Source organism: Helianthus annuus, chromosome 4 (assembly GCF_002127325.2).
Source record: "Helianthus annuus cultivar XRQ/B chromosome 4, HanXRQr2.0-SUNRISE, whole genome shotgun sequence".
NCBI lineage: Eukaryota > Viridiplantae > Streptophyta > Magnoliopsida > Asterales > Asteraceae > Helianthus > Helianthus annuus.
The window spans coordinates 5797898-5816520 of NC_035436.2; the positions used below are offsets into that span (position 1 = coordinate 5797898).

Sequence of the window (18623 nt, forward strand, 5' to 3'; positions counted from 1 at the left end):
TCACATTTAGTTCTTTTTTATACATATAAATTGACGTCATTTACCATTTTCATTATTTTAATAATATAATATGTTGCTTTATACAAAATTGACTACAGTATCGTCCCAATATTGCTTGCATTGAATCTGTTTAGTTTTTTCTTCGACATTCCGGTATAAAATTTGTGTAAAATGTGATTTCATTAAAAATATAGTAAGCTATACGTGTGTCGTGTCGTACTGTCCGGTGACAAACTGAACCAATTCCAACCGAGCATTGGTACGCGCATAATAATTATCGGAACTGATACCGATATTTGCTTTTTTTATTTCACCTTCGGTTGCTATAGAGAATGTGGATACCATAGCGAACCGCAACGAAACCGAGCAAGTTCCCGTCGCGTAGTGAGGCTGAACCCAATCCATCCGAACAATAATATCGAGAACGGAGATTGTATTCAAAATAGATGTTATTTTGTATCATAGGCCTCAGAGTGCGCCGGTGACGTAACTGTGTCGTAATGAATTGAATCGATTTCAACCAAACAACATCGGTACTAGTATTGATATTATCAGAACTCTTACTAGTATTCATTTTTTATGGTTTTCTTGTGTAAAACACGTGTCAATACCCTATACTAAGTGTTGTTACCGTACTAATACTGTAATAAACCATACCAATACACTGACCTAACTCCTGCCGCAACGCGTAGGAAATTCTACTAGTGTATTATACGGGTGTCATTTTTTAACCGGAACCGAAACCTGAATCGACCCGAAGCCACCCGAATCAAAGAATCCAATTTAGAGGAAACTCGATGAACTCGAATCTGAATAACAACAAATATTGGCTCGTTCTATTCGCACACCCAAAAATTCTTATTCCCATACTTTTTTCACTCTATCTCTCTGTATTAATGTATATATAGAATGTATATATAGAGAGAGATAAAGAGGAGGTGTATCTAAATAGGTGTTGCTAAATGTACCTCCTTTTCTGTTAAATTTACTGGTTATACTCCCCCATGAAGTTTCAAATAAATACAATTAAACCTTTTATTTTGTATTTTTTTTAACTTGCAATTACTTTAAGTTTTTGTACAATTAAAAAAGAGTTAAATGCCATTTTAGTCCCTGTGGTTTGGGCCATTTTGCCAGTTTAGTCTAAAGGTTTCATTTTTAACATGTGGGTCCAAAAAGGTTTCACCGTTGCCATTTTAGTCCACTGGGTTAACTCCACCCATTTTTTCTGTTAACAAGAAGACCAATTCGGTCATTTTATATGGCTGAATTGCCCTTTTAGTATTGAATTCATGATATTAATTATTTATGTATATAACTATTTTTAAAAATTTAAACTTATAATCATCATCTCATCACTACCAGATTATTTTATTTATTTGAGTTAATTGCTAAATTCGTCCCTGATGTTTTACACAAATTGCTAGATCAGTCCAAAATCAAGATTTGCTGCTAAAACAGTCCAAAATCAAGATTTGTTTTGCTAATACAGTAAAAAAAACGACGCCGTTATATATAGCAGTTGGACTGTTTTAGCAACAAATCTTGATTTGGACTGTTTTAGCAGCAAATCTTGATTTTGGACTGATCTAGCAATTTGTGTAAAACCTCAGGGATGAATTTAGCAATTTTCTAAAAAAAAGTGACTTTTAACTGCTTTTGATATTTAATTTGATATTAATACACCATTAATGAATTTCAATAAAAAAAGTTCTAGTAATTTCTTCAAATATAATAAGTGATTTTTTATTTGTTAGTTATTTTTTTTCCATATAATTGTATTATCGTTATGTCATCTTAAACTTTAATTATGATATATGCATTTCGAATTTATTAAGTTTTTTTTTTTTTGGTAATTAATATGATATTAATACACCATAATGGAATTTTAACAAAAAAAGACTATTCATTTTTTCAACATCATAAGAATTTTAACAACCTGGGTTCGATCTTTAAGCCAAACGGGTTTTACCGGTAATTTTACTGTCGTGTCTACGGGCGGGTGGGTTACTGGGTTTTCCCCGGAATTGGTGGTGGACGACTCGGGTTACCCTCGGAGTAGAGGTCATTGGCAACATCATAAGAAATTTAATTTGATTTCTTAGCTTTTTCTTTTCACACTAAACCACGATATTTAAGAAAAAATGTATTTACCGGTAATTTTACCGTCGTGCCTACGGGCGAGTGGGTTACCGGGTTTTCCCCGGAATTGATGGTGGACAACTCGGGTTTGATCCTTGACCCAAACGGGTTTTCGCCGGTAATCTTATGATGTTGAAAAAATGAATAGTTTTTTTTTTGGTTAAAATTCCATTATGATGTATTAATATCATATAATTACCAAAAAAAAACTTAATAAATTGGAAATGTATTATATATATATCATAATTAAAGTTTAAGATGATATCACTTATTATATTTGAAGAAAATTACTAGAACTTTTTTTATTGAAATTCATTGATTGTGTATTAATATCACATTAAATATCAAAAACAGTTAAAAAATCACTTTTTTTTGATAAAATTGCTAAATTCGTCCCTGAGGTTTTACACAAATTGCTAGATCAGTCCAAAATTAAGATTTGCTGCTAAAACAGTCCAAATCAAGATTTGTTGCTAAAACAGTCCAACTGCTATATTTAACGGCATCTGTTTTTTTGGACTGTATTAGCAGCAAATCTTAATTTTGGACTGATCTAGCAATTTGTGTAAAACCTCAGGGACGAATTTAGCAATTAACTCTATTTATTTTGTTTCAAAGAAAAGATACGTAATACATAAAATATCTTTTCTTTTCAAACGACAGACATGTGTATTGTAACCTATATGAATTGTTATCATCTTTTTCCTTTTCGAATGGCACATATATACAAATTACGAGAAGGTTAAATTTTACAAAGAACATAATAAAAATATATAAATAAATTGAAGTTTAATATATATTAATTATTATGAAAATATAGCTATGCAAATGGTGCTGGATACCTTTTTGCTGATTGATTTTTTTTAATACTGCAACTGCAATAATTGTTCACTGGATTTGAGAGGATGTGGGAGTTCAAAGATAGCCAAAGAGAATTGGCCCTGTTTATATAAGGCTAGACGGTATGGAACCGTCCTCAGCCCGTCCTCCATCCGTCGCCGATCCAACCTCCATGCCGCCCCCCTCCGTCTTCATCCCGTCCCGTCTTCACTGTCGACATACCGACGTCCAGGACGATCCAAATGGTGGGTCCCCTTTTGTTTTTTTGTTTGTGAATGGGATTTGTACATTATGCTTTAATACTTGTACATAGTTTTGTGGGGTAGGATCATCTAGGACCATCCTCCCATACCCTCTAGTTTAGTGGGATGGACCATCCTTGGGAGGACTATGACGTGGCGCCTCGCGGCGGATCATCCTCCCTTGGAGGACCATCACCATACCCTCTAGACTAATGAAAATAACTTTGTTGGTCGTAGGTTTGGGAATTTAATCCCGATGCTGGAACCTTGGAGGAGAAAGGAGTGGATAGGTTTAGCGAAAACTTTAAAGTTTGCTAACAAATTGGGGGATTTCATGCTTGTTCTCTTTAGTCGATATTGGATTATACTCAAATAGTTAGTTAATTTCTTTAGAAGGCTTGTGGTTAAACCTCTAACTTCGACATCTATGATAAAAAATAATAATTTTTAGAGGGTGAAATTCAACAATTTTTAAAGTGTTATTTAGGAAAGGGTGTATAAAAAGTAAAAACGAGGGTGCATTTAACCTACCCCTATCTAAATATTCACACCTAAATATAATATGAAAGAAGAAAGTCTAAGAAAATTATAACCAACAACAATAAAATTATTAACTTATGTTATTGTTGCTTCACTGCTGAAACTAAAGGAAAATCCTAATAAATATATATTTATTAGATTCTGGTTTGATTTTTAATTCTATATATTCCACGATTTATTCCATTTATTATAAAGAATTCCACTTATTTACAAAATAAAAAACATAAAAAGACTTATAGTTGTTATTTTTTAATTCTTTCAAGAAAATCATAGTAAATTAATAATAAATGTTTAATGTTAAAATAACATGATTACCGATTAAATCCCATCCAGATTAACCTTAAGAGCGTGTGTAGTGGACCGCGATCCAGCCGTGATCTGGGCTATAGCGTCTAATCGCGTCGGCGAACAACACCCCCACCCCCGGACGCTATGGCTTCAAAATTTTGATTTCCACGATAGCTATAACAACATTTTTGGCGTATGGTTTGATAATATGACCGTGGGCAACGGTCAAAAAAAAATCATGCTTATTAATTATATATGTATACACACACATAACATTTATCACACATTCATACACCCAACCAACTCAAAAAAAAAAAAAAAACTCTCAACCAAAACCTTATAAAACTCTTTACCAAAATGGATTCGTCTCTGTCGGACAATTCGTTCATCGGTCTATACCAAAACCTTATTTCTTTCTATTTTTATCAAATTTAGAAATTAAAAAAAAAATTGAGTAATGTTTGTTAGTGATATGTGCTATCACTACACACAAATGTTATGAAATGTTATATAATACCACTATTGCACTTTTTATGACACTTGTCACATAACCTTACACTCACGATATTATGTGATGTTACCGCTACACATGGCCTAACCCAACTAACCCGACCCAAACAACCTGAAAACGGATTAGAAAACTAGAAAAACACCCCTACTGTATTATAAAAATCTAAAACAAATTTGAGTAAGTAGTAATAGTATTTTATACATGTATTTTTAAATCAGATTTTGGTTCTTCATTCAAACAAATCCTAAACTATGAAACTAAACACACCATGAAAAGTCAATACAAAAAACACCAATCTAAACACTTATGTATTATTATGTATTATGATCTGATCTCCATTTATTTAATTATAACGATTCTGATAGTACCGATACCGAAACTATCATCAACTATTACACATTCCAAAACACAAAACAAAAACCTGCATATATATGTATATATATATATTTTACATCAAACAGGTCCTTTAAACGACACCAGCTGCCTGAACTTCTGCCAAGGTTTGTCCCAAACAAACGCCACATAACTACTCTCGACACCACCATCCGCCGCGGTGACCGTCAAATTGTAATTCATTCCAGCCACCACTTGACTCTCTCCTTTAACAACTTTCACAAACTTAAGAGACACATGTTCCTCCTTGTTGTGCTCATCGACCGCGAACTGGCCGATGTCCACGACTGTAGCGTCAGTGACATTGGGTATGGGCTTCCAACCGCCCGCGAGTGTCCCTTCGCCTAAAGCGGCGGAGGGTTTACTGTAGAAGAAGAAGAGGATCAGAAATGTGATGATGAAGAAGTTATGCATTTTTGGAAGATGATTGAAGGGTGTCGGTGGTTTTTTGCTTATTTGTTGTGGTTGATATATAGGGACATAATGTCACGTGAAATAAATGCAAACCATGACTTTAATGTTTGTTTTTATTGTGTGATTTGTTGTTTATTTTTGTATGATTGGAAATATATGTTTTTGTTAAATGTTTTAGATATAGTGACAATATTAAATATATTGTGGTTTGACAAACAAGTCGGCAGGTCTATATCAAAATTTTTTAAAGAGCGGAAAAAAGTGGTGGATCCAGTAATTATTTTCAAGGGGTGTGAATGGTGGTTTAACCAAAATTTTGTAGGGTGCGACCAGTGGCGGAACTAGAACGATTTAGTTAGGGGGTCATCATAAGCTTATATTCTATACTGGTTCAAGTTAGGGGGTCCATCTCTAAGTTTGTTCTTCAAAAACTTAAAATTTATAAATAAAAATTCAAAAAGTTCCGGTGACCGGAGGGTCAACGGACCCTCTTGACCCCCCTCTGGTTCCGCCCCTGGGTGCGATTTTAGCCTATAAATTACACTAATTATTTTTTTCAATGGGTACGTTAGCCCACCCAGAGGCTCACTTAGGTCCGCCCCAGGCTGAAATTTGTGCTTAAGATTGTGGGTCATGGGATGCGTGTTTAAAAAAGTCATTAGAGCAAACAACTACCGAGCACCATGAGGTGGAAACACAACACCATGGGCGTAGCTTTGAAGGGGCCGGGAGGGGCGCCCAACCCCCCGAACTTTTCGCTCAGTATTGTTATGTATGTACGTTTCGTATAGAATTTTTTAGATATATACGTTTTCGACCCCCGGTTTTATAATTTTTAAGGTACAATTTTAGATCCGGTGACTTCCGACCTCCGGTCGGAAATCTCAAGCTTCGCCAAACACAATGGTGTTGGTGTTGCTACCCTTGTTATACACGTTTTAAGTTAACAAGTTTTATAATAATGGTTTGTTTGGACATGTTGTCTAAGTTTAACTTGATTCATATTGACCCCGTTGTTTAATTTGAGTTAATCTAGATCAACCATATACAATTTATTATTGTCAAACCAACCTTATAAGAGCATCTTGAACATTGTCCGAAATTGGCATTCAAATCTGACATGGTGTATACAAGTGGAAAAGAGGGGTTGATTCGTCTCGAATTCTAGACAAATGGTGAAGCATCCAAATGTGTATTGTTCGGAATTGGCAATGTTGAAAAAAAATTTGAAATCCAAATTTCTAAACCAACTATGAAACCAAAGAAAACCATAAACACAAACACAAATCGTACCCAACATATTTTATTCAACTCTTAATTAAACCCAAAAGAGATACATGGAAATTGGAGTAGCACTCTTAAATTCATATTATACAAACGGAATCTTTTAAAATCATAACTATTCATGTGACCTCACCATGGTTCGAGCTTGGCTCGAAACTTAAACGGGCCAACTCCACTCGGTTCAACTTATTTATCTGGATTGTGGTCACAACGGTGGTTGAGGTTTTGTGATAGTGTCGATGGTGGTGGTGGCACGACGAGGACGATGTTTTGGGTGATGGTAGTGGAGGCGGCAACGGTGGTGGTGGTGGGGACGACAACGATGGTTAGTTTTGGCGTAGATGGTGATGGTGTCGACGATGACGGGGTGGTCGACACGATAGTTATGGTGATGCCAATGACTTGTATGTGGAGAACAATGGTGTAGGTTGCTTGTTCGTTAGTTGCTCGTTTAAATTAAATCCAAAATTTATATATACTAATCAATGTCGTGTCGAAGGACCGATAAAAATTACAGTTAAAAGGTGTTTCTAATTACCTTAGCTATTAGGGTAAGTAGAATGTCGAACCACGAAGAGTTTGTGGTCGTTGGTAAGTATTAGGGTTTCAATGTAAATGGCTTTCTTGCCGCCTCTATTCTCATTAATCAAATATATATAAGAGTACAATGCCCTAACTAATTATGCTAATTACAACTGACTGGTCACAATATATGGAAATACAATATTGTCGACTATTACACCCCCGCAGTCGAAACGGGAGGTTGCCGAATGTTTAGACTGGACCAAAAATCATCAAATAGTACTCGTGGCAGCCCTTTGGCAAAGATATCAGCTATCTGATGACGAGAGGGGACATGTACAGGGGCGTAGCTTTCAAGGGGCCGGGAGGGGCGCCCGACCCCCGAACTTTTCGCTCATTAGTGTTATGTATGTACGTTTCGTATAGAATTTTTTGGGTATATACGTTTTCAACCCCCAAATATTAGGTCCGGTGACTTCTGTAACAACCCGCACTTTCGTGCGTTGTTACTACTCGGTACACTCGTTACGCCTAGCACCGGAGATTCGGATCATAATGTAACTATATCAGATCTATCGCTAAATCGAAGTATAATCGAATAATTACGCATATTCTATCGCTATTACAAACCTATTTTTTCAATAAATCATAACACTCACGATGATGTTGAGTGAGGGCTTAATCTACCCTCCTCGATAACCGTGAGGCGTCAAAACGTAAACAAGCAACGCTAACAAAGACTATCGGGTGAGTACCATGTCTCCAGCCATCATGACGATGACGGCAACACGAGCAAGTAGTGCCCCGATAATCATTGTGGCACATCACATCGAAGAACGCACTCGAAGGCACGCGTAACTCGATCATCGCACCGAATATTGGATATATAGATACGTATATACGGCCCTTTTGTGATTAATTATAATAAATAATTAAATAATTATATAAATATATGAAATTACGGCCCAAACAGTCGAAATCGCGCCAAAAACGAGGAACCAGGGCTTCTGTACGGACGGGCCAGCCAAATGGCTGGGCCAGTCGATCGGACGGGCCAGCCGATCGGCTAGGCCGCCCGATCGAACGGGCCAGCCGATCGGCTGGGCCGGCCGATCGGACAGACAGCCAATCAGTTGGGCCCAACTGATCGAACGGACCGGCCGATCGGCTGGGCCGTCCGATCGAACAGGCCAGCCGATCGGCTGGGCCGGCCGACCGAACGGGCCAGCCGATCCGGCCCACCTTTCCTCCTTCTTCCTCCTCCCTTGCCTATAAATACCCCTCTATCACCCTCAAACACTTATTGTTGCTGCTGTTACTCGACCAAGACATTCCAGCCCCTTAATCGTCCGATTTCTCGCGATTCTTGTAAGTTTTCAACTCAAATCTTGTACTTCCTTGATCTAAATGCAATCCTTCATCTTTCTATCTTTCAAAATCCGACTTTTAACCGTGAAATCAATGGATTCGGAGTGTTCTAGGGTGATGTCACCATGGAGTTCTTCAAAGGTGATGTCATCCCATGAAGAACAACTCAGATCCGAATGGTTTCCATACGATTCTTCATGAATCTCGTCCAAATCTATGTTCTACAATCAAGAAGTTACGGATTTGAGATGTTCTAGAGTGATGTCATCATGAAGTTCTTATGAACTTCAAATGTGGCCTCATTCCACCAAGAACAACTCAGATCTAAGAAACTCCATAAGAATAATCAAGGTTTTCACATCAGATCTATATACAAAAACGGTAGAAACAGAGCTTAGGCCGTCCTTCTACTCATTCTTAGTGTCGTGTTGGTCGAGGATCTGATTCCTACCGAGGAGACGACCAATTTCGGGTTAAACACGGAAAAACCGTCAAGAACGGCCAGTTCTGATGAAACGGGGTGATTCCCGGCTGTTAGAACAGGTCGGAATTAATGGGATTTCAGTTGTTCAACACGTCATAACAACGTCTCGACCAAAAACACCGAAAACACTCGAAAATCATTAAGAACAGCTGGACAGGCTGGTCGATCGAGCGGCCCAGCCGATCGGCTGGACCAGCCGATCGAACGGCCCACTCGATCGAGCGGCCCACTCGATCGAGCGGTCCATCCGAATGGGCCAGCTCAGTTCAATTTTTCATCCAATTTCACGTAGATCGATACCGTTTAACGCGTAATCCAATACTCATGCAATTAACCTAAAATCAGGACATTCTCAGGCACCATCCCGTCAATCCAACCGAATACGCACTGTGAGTATACTTGACCCTTTTTATCGAATTTTGGGTGTAACATACGTTCCTTATAAATCGAACTTATCAAACGAATGATTCAAATTGTCAATCTATCACTTGCGATTAACTGTTTGCATAGATATACGTGATGCTAGTTGCATGTATGCTAGGACTTATACTCGTGACGTCCCACCCAGACTAGTATAGTACTATTGCGCCCGACGAGGTCTAGTTATGCCATCGAAGAGTCGAGCATCGAGGACTTAGCTGGTAGTATCAGTTTTGTGAGTATATATGTCGTGTATTACGTTCATGCATATGGAAATTCGCAGCACTTTTAATCTATTATACTATTACATATCAAACCTGTATACTCGCCAATACTTTTGTATTGACAATATTTTAACGTATGTTGCAGGATTAGTCGAAGTCTACATCAAATCAAGCTAGGAAGTCTAGAAACACACCTAAATTCAAAGTTGACGGATTTGAATTGTTCGAGAGGACAAGAAATCTGTGATAACTTATGTGATTGTATTGTTTGTTAGTATGGGATGACAAATGTAATGGATATTATCGCAATATAGTTGTTATGGATTCTCTTGAGCAATCTGATTCGCCTAGTGCCGCGCCCCGATGATTCCGCCATCGGTTGGGGTGTGACAGATTGGTATCAGAGCCATAACTATAGGGAATTAGGTGAGACTCGACCTAGTCCGGGTCGACGTCTTAGAGAATGACCTAGTCTATAGTCTAAGCACCCACAGGCTGCCTCGTATGAACCCAGTAGGGTTTGTATTGCGCCTACCTGCTGCTTCTGATCGAAATTGCAAAAACTATGACTTTGTGTGAACCCCGCATACTACAACTTCACACGGAGAAGCCTTTCCTAAGGCTGAAATACTACTTAGCCTTTCCTAAGGCAGACATAATACACATGTTTTCGAAAATACTCGCATCTCACAATCGAGTAATCCAGTCGAGACCAGGTGTGAAAACCAATAACTCTCGATAGGATTGCTCACTCAGCGCATTTTTCTAGCACAAGAATCTTTCGTTGAGTCAGGAGTGACATCCATACCTCGACGAAAGCCTCCCTTTCGAAATTCTAGTGCAGCTCTCGGATTCATTCGATGAGCGTAACCACAAATTGGGAACGAAATTTTTAAGTCAGGGGTGAAACCCGTTCCTTAATGAACCATTCCACTCCCTAAAATATTTTTCAAAAAGCTCTCACCAGGGACTCGACCATCACAATGACTCGAGCCTCGCGATGACTTGGAGGATGAATGCCATGAGCTGCATCCCAGTGGAAGCATAAACCCCCAGAGTTAACGCGTGTGCACGAACTTGTTGGGTGTGATTGAGTTACCTTGGGTAGTCGACGCCTAAACACCCGAGGCACTCCGAGTATCTTAATAAGCCTACAACTCACCGGATTTTACGATTTGATGAACTCAGTTACGTTTTATGTGTTTAATTGCGATTATCAATTTTCGCTCCCTGTTTTACAAAACGCACAACTCGCACAGCCATCGCAATCCAAAACAAAGACCGAATGATCGCAATAAAACTAATGTCCAATTGTCCGATTTCTCTCGCAATCCCTCTCTCAACGCGTCCTCGCGCATTCTAAACCGTAATATATGTGTGTAAGTATGAACTACAACTATCTATATCTAAGTACAATCAACACATCGCGTGAAAATCTAGGAAGTTCGTGTCTCCTATATGGCTCCTATGTGAAGTCTATTTATATTGCATATTACAAGTTTCGACCGCGCTCAATCGCATCGTAAACTCGAAATCATTATGATCGAATCTCATTCCAAATCTCTCTCTGTCTAGATGCCTTCCAACAACTCTATCTCGAGACGAATAGCTAAGAGAAGAGCCAAACGAAGCGCCGATAAGAGGATTGCCTCGATTGTGACCAAGGAAGTGGTCAAGCTCATTCCTCAAATTGTTGCTCAAGTGCACTCTCTCAGTAACTCTCGAGCCGCGAAGGACTCTAAGACGGAATCGCCGCAATCTACTTTCCTCTACAAACACTTCAAAGCCTGTGACCCGATGGAATTCACAGGTGAAGGAGGTGCGACCCAACTGCTCCAGTGGTTCGATTCTATCGAAGTCACCCTTCGACAAAGTGGGTGTCCCGATGGTTTCCGTACTACTTGTGCTACAGGGGTATTTCAATCACGAGCACTCGACTGGTGGACCGCCGAACGCAACAAACGTGGGATCTCCGCAGCTTACGCCCTCTCTTGGGACGAGCTGAAGGAACTCATGAAGGAAGAATATTGTCCCCCTCACGAAGTCCAGAAGCTAGAAAACGAATTTTGGGAAATCAAGCAAAACGGAGGTGACAATGCTGACTACACAGCAAGGTTCAAGCAGCTTAGTGCAATCTGCCCAAGTCAAGTTCACACTCCAAGAAAAGCCATCGCGAAGTACCTCCGCGGCTTACCTGAGAGTGTGGGTGATTTTGTAGAAGCTGCAAGACCTGCTACCATCGAAGAAGCCTACCGTTTAGCCGCAGAGATCAACAGCAAACGAGTCTTGGACGGGTTTTTCTCCAAGAAGCCTGTCAAACAAGCTCGTCAAGCAATCATCATCAACTCATCCGACGATTCCTCTGGCGAATCGATCGAGGAATCATCTGACAGCTCCTCTAAAAGCTTTTCTATGGATTGCTCCGACAATGTCACCATCAAATCATCAGGCGAATCCGACAACGACACTGCATCATCTCAGGAAGCACAACCAAGCCGCAAACGAGAGACCGTGAGCCCAGACTCATCAACAACTGGACTGCCGCAACCCGAACCTCTCCAATCAGTCCCAGTTCAACCAAAACGTGCTTACAATGGGCCCCATCCCCTGTGTTTCACGTGCACGTATCATCACCCGCCAGAAGCAAATTGTCGCTATTGCACAAATTGCAACTGGTATGGTCATCGTACACAGCACTGCCGCGCAGGACCTCAACTCTGAAGGAAGTCAACCACAGCCGCAGTCTTCGCTAGTGTTCTCCACAGCAACGTTATTTTGCTTCTAATGTTGTTGTAATAATATGACTTATCGCTATCATTTCCTTTTATGTGTGGAGCTTATTTCATCTATCGTCGCATGTGGACTCTATTTCTCTTTTACTCTAGCACCACCTAAACGCTAGCACTATGTACTATATAAGGTATTTTTACCCTTACAACACTCTTAGAATGAGGTACGATATACGTGCAAGGAACAACTAATCGCGGGTGCACACGGGATTATTTTGGTCAGTGCACGGAGATCGTAGTGAAGTTCTAATGGTGCCATAACGTTTAAGAGCATGATCAAGGGTTTTGGCCATGTCACCGAAGCGTGACACCAAAGCACGGGGCATAAGTAGTAGGGGTAACGCAAGGTGTGCTTTACCATACTACCGAAGCTTCGTGAAGAAAGTGCCATGTGGAGTAGGACGTTATTAGACCTATTATATTATAACGGTTATTTTCAAACACGACACTAATCGATCGCAAGGCGTAACAAAAACTAAAATCGCATCACTGCGAGACTTCTCGTAAGTCTGCGTACGCAACGCAATTGCCACATCGATGGGCTTAGGTAAGTTCACCCCGAAGAGCAATTGGAGCAACGCAAGACTAGTCGTAAGTCTAGAACGCAACTCAATCGCAGTTTTGCTAGATCCATCTCGCAATCTAAATCACTCGATATGTGGCTCGAAATCGCAATCGCATCATGTGTTCATCTCGCAATCTCTAACGCTGGTTATTGACTATTGTGTGAACTTCTACCGCCTGGTGTGGATCGCTTATTGTGGATCGCTAGACGAGTATCGAGAATCACTCGTTGCTTTTCGCTTTAACGCATTTCGCTCCTATTTCATCGACTCGATACTCTCATCAAGTGTCGTCATCACTCATCGATACTCGTGTCATCTGTGTTATCTTGGCAGGCACGACCTCGCTTCACGAGACAAAAACTAAGAGGGTCGAAACATGGTGGTGTTTTGACCATATTAGCAGACTTTCGTGGAAAAAGGCCATGCGGGTTAGCAATGGTTACTATTTGTGGTGTATTCAACTCAATCGAATCGCGTATTGTTCACAACGCAACGAACGTCGCTTATCATCTATCAGGGTCTATTGCCTATCGATATTCGGTTATCGCTTGGAATTCATCGCAGTTATGTCAAATTAGGGTACATGACATCGCTTCACGGGACAAAACTAACATGGGAAACGTGGTGTTTTCTATATTAGCAACTCTCGTGGAAACGTGCCATGTAGGTTTTATGCGGAACGAATCGAAATCGCATCTAGTCGAATCAAAATCGCGTCATTCGCTATCACTTACCAACGGTCGTCTAACCCAGTGTGCCATATCAATATCTCGCATGATCGAACTACTCGCATTCGCTACCAACGCTTTGTCTACATCCAAGTTGCTTCAGTACTCGGTCTAGCGCCCTATCGCTTGGACCGAGGGGTCGAAATTCCATCTGTGTCATATCGGCACGCGTGACACCGCCTCGCGAAACAGAGGTAATATGGGTAAAACATGGTGGATACGCCGCTGGTACTTCCTATATATAAGTGTTTTAATCATATTAACAAACTTTCGCGGGGAAGTGCCATGTGGGGCTCGATGTAAAATTATTTTTCCGTACTATTAAAGAAAACCGATTTTTTATAAAACTGTTGGACAAGTGAAATCTGCTTACAACATGGGGAAAACATCGAATCAGTGTAGCTCCGTACCCAAAGGGAGTTCCATAAGTCCAGTTTTCCCTTAAACCTTTTGCAATGACAAAAGAAATCTTTCCGAAAACGATGGTTCGACAATCGAATTTCAGCTCGAACTCACGTGGTGGGAAAATTTTCTTAAAACTTATTTTGCCGCCGAATTATTTAAAATGTATAACTCGTAAATCTGTTCTCAAAATAACAAAGAGAACCCTCCCCATAGTGTTGGTGTGGACGTCGATGCAGTTAGCGCCGCGCCTTGAGGGGATTTTCTGAAATATCTTCGAAGATTAGTCGATTATCGATAAGTCTAAACCGTTATGGAATCGCTTTTGTGTGTGTCATCGCTTTCGGTTATTCGAATCGTACCTTCACACCGCTCTCACTCGTCGAATCTTTAATCGATCGCTCGCTTATCTAGACGCTTTAATCGTTACTCTCATTACGCGTCAACTCTTACAACCCTACTAATGGATTAATTTCGGGACGAAATTTCCTAAAGCAGGGGAGACTGTAACAATCCGCACTTTCGTGCGTTGTTACTACTCGGTACACTCGTTACGCCTAGCACCGGAGATTCGGATCATAATGTAACTATATCAGATCTATCGCTAAATCGAAGTATAATCGAATAATTACGCATATTCTATCGCTATTACAAACCTATTTTTTTCAATTAATCATAACACTCACGATGATGTTGAGTGAGGGCTTAATCTACCCTCCTCGATAACCGTGAGGCGTCAAAACGTAAACAAGCAACGCTAACAAAGACTATCGGGTGAGTACCATGTCTCCAGCCATCATGACGATGACGGCAACACGAGCAAGTAGTGCCCCGATAATCATTGTGGCACATCACATCGAAGAACGCACTCGAAGGCACGCGTAACTCGATCATCGCACCGAATATTGGATATATAGATACGTATATACGGCCCTTTTGTGATTAATTATAATAAATAATTAAATAATTATATAAATATATGAAAATACGGCCCAAACAGTCGAAATCGCGCCAAAAACGAGGAACCAGGGCTTCCGTATGGACGGGCCGGCCAAATGGCTGGGCCAGTCGATCGGACGGGCCAGCCGATCGGCTGGGCCGCCCGATCGAACGGGCCAGCCGATTGGCTGGGCCGGTCGATCGGACAGACAGCCAATCGGTTGGGCCCAACTGATCGAACGGACCGGCCGATCGGCTGGGCCGTCCGATCGAACAGGCCAGCCGATCGGCTGGGGCGGCCGACCGAACGGGCCAGCCGATCCAGCCCACCTTTCCTCCTTCTTCCTCCTCCCTTGCCTATAAATCGTCCGATTTCTCGCGATTCTTGTAAGTTTTCAACTCAAATCTTGTACTTCCTTGATCTAAATGCAATCCTTCATCTTTCTATCTTTCAAAATCCGACTTTTAACCGTGAAATCAACGGATTCGGAGTGTTCTAGGGTGATGTCACCATGGAATTCTTCAAAGGTGATGTCATCCCATGAAGAACAACTCAGATCCGAATGGTTTCCATACGATTCTTCATGAATCTCATCCAAATCTATGTTCTACAATCAAGAAGTTACGGATTTGAGATGTTCTAGAGTGATGTCATCATGAAGTTCTTATGAACTTCAAATGTGGCCTCATTCCACCAAGAACAACTCAGATCTAAGAAACTCCATAAGAATAATCAAGGTTGTCACATCAGATCTATATACAAAAACGGTAGAAACAGAGTTTAGGCCGACCTTCTACTCATTCTTAGTGTCGTGTTGGTCGAGGATCTGATTCCTACCGAGGAGACGACCAATTTCGGGTTAAACACGGAAAAACCGTCAAGAACGGCTAGTTCTGATGAAACGGGGTGATTCCCGGCTGTTAGAACAGGTCGGAATTGATGGGATTTCAGTTGTTCAACACGTCATCACAACGTCTCGACCAAAAACACCGAAAACACTCGAAAATCATCAAGAACAGCTGGACAGGCTGGTCGATCGAGCGGCCCAGTCAATCGAGCGGCCCAGCCGATCGGCTGGACCAGCCGATCGAACGGCCCACTCGATCGAGCGGTCCATCCGAATGGGCCAGCTCAGTTCAATTTTTCGTCCAATTTCACGTAGATCGATACCGTTTAACGCGTAATCCAATACTCATGCAATTAACCTAAAATCAGGACATTCTCAGGCACCATCCCGTCAATCCAACCGAATACGCACTGTGAGTATACTTGACCCCTTTTATCGAATTTTGGGTGTAACATACGTTTCTTATAAATCGAACTTATCAAGCGAATGATTCAAATTGTCAATCTATCACTTGCGAATAACTGTTTGCATAGATATACGTGATGCTAGTTGCATGTATGCTAGGACTTATACTCGTGACGTCCCACCCAGACTAGTATAGTACTATTGCGCCCGACGGGGTCTAGTTATGCCATCAAAGAGTCGAGCATCGAGGACTTAGCTGGTAGTATCAGTTTTGTGAGTATATATGTCGTGTATTACGTTCATGCACATGGAAATTCGCAGCACTTTTAATCTATTATACTATTACATATCAAACCTGTATACTCGCCAATACTTTTGTATTGACAATATTTTAACGTATGTTGCAGGATTAGTCGAAGTCTACATCAAATCAAGCTAGGAAGTCTAGAAACACACCTAAATTCTAAGTTGACGGATTTGAATTGTTTGAGAGGACAAGAAATCTGTGATAACTTATGTGATTGTATTGTTTGTAAGTATGGGATGACAAATGTAATGGATATTATCGCAATATAGTTGTTATGGATTCTCTTGAGCAATCTGATTCGCCTAGTGCCGCGCCCCGATGATTCCGCCATAGGTTGGGGTGTGACAACTTCCGACCCCCCGGTGGAAATTTTCCAGCTTCGCCACTGGACATGTAAGACTCGTACTTGACCTCGTTGAACCTGTTCCCAAACAAAGTGGATGTCAAGCTCAATGTGCTTGGTGCGCTGATGTTGCACCGGATTGCCAGTCAAATAGACGGTGCTGACGTTGTCACAGTATACCAATGATGCACGAGTGAGAGGGCGATGAAGTTCAAGTAACAGGTTACGTAACCAACATATTTCAGCCACTACATTAGCAACGCCACTGTATTCAACTTCAGCACTTGAGCACGAAATTATGGGTTGGCGTTTGGAGGACCACAAGATTAGATTGTCTCCATAATAAACGCGATATCCGCTCGTAGACCAACGAGTATCCGGACAGCCAGCCCAATCAGCGTCAGTATATGCGAGAGGAGAAGGGTGCTTAGACGACCTGAGAGACCGTAAGAAGTGGTGCCTTTGATGTATCGTATAATGCGTTTTAAGGCAATCCAACGATCTGTTTTTGGGGCATGCATGTGTATACAAATTTGCTGAACCACGTAACTGATATCCAGACGTGTGAAAGTGAGATACTGAAGCGCCCCGGCTAGACTACGATACAAGGTCGGATCATGAAAATCATCACCGGAATGAGCACTCAATTTAGAGTGTGTATCCACTGGGGTAGTAACCGGACTACAAGAAACCATACCGGCTCGAGTAATAATATCATATAGTAACCGGATTACAAGAAACCATACCGGCTCGAGTAATAATATCATTGGCATATGACTGCTGGGAAAGAAACATGGTGTCTTGTTGGCAAGTAACCACAATTCCAAGAAAGAAGCTGAGAGGGCCGAGGTCCTTAATGGCGAATTCATTCGCGAGCCAAGCCATTAGCTGATATCGGAGATGATCTGTAGAGGTGACAAACAGAATATCATCAATGTAAAGAAGTAAGTGGGCGACATTGGTACCATCATGCAATGTGAATAGCGACACATCACATTTACTTTGCCGAAATCCCAAGGTTAACACATAATCCGTGAATCGTTGGTACCATGCTCGCGGAGCCTGCTTCAATCCATACAAAGACTTTTTCAAGAGACACATATGGTTGGGATAATTCGTGTTACGAAACCCCATCGGCTGATACATATACACAGTTTCATTGAGAGTGTCGTGCAGAAACGCATTTGTCACATCTAGTTGATGGACGGGCCAAGAGTGTGATAGAGCAATTGATAAAAGTGTGTGTATGGTCGTCGGTTTTACGACCGGACTGAATGTTTCCCCATAATCGATACCCACCTATTGTAGTCGACCATCACACACGAGATGAGCCTTGTATCTTTCTAACATGCCATCCGACTTGAACTTGTGTTTAAATAGCCACATGCTGCGAATTATATTCATGTTGGGTAGATGTGGTACAGGATCCCAAGTATCATTCTTAATAAGAGCATCAAATTCGTTAGTCATGGCCCGGTGCCAAACCAGTGTAGACAAGGCCTCGATGGGTGTTTTAGGAACTGGGACAATGGGCGTTTTGGTCAAGGTATTTAGATTTAGAGGATGTTTAGGTTTTGTTATACCGTCCATTGCGCGTATACGCATGGTACAGGTGGGTTGAGTG

General features: G+C 40.9%; 1 protein-coding gene across 1 annotated transcript; it reads right to left on the minus strand.

Moving 5' to 3' along the window:
• Positions 1–4848: 4848 nt before the first annotated feature.
• On the minus strand, positions 4849–5416 carry LOC110935612 (cysteine proteinase inhibitor 1). Its single transcript, XM_022177986.2, has one exon. The coding sequence runs from the start codon at positions 5368–5370 to the stop codon at positions 5017–5019; it is 354 nt and encodes a 117-aa protein (XP_022033678.1). The 5' UTR covers positions 5371–5416; the 3' UTR covers positions 4849–5016.
• Positions 5417–18623: the final 13207 nt, after the last annotated feature.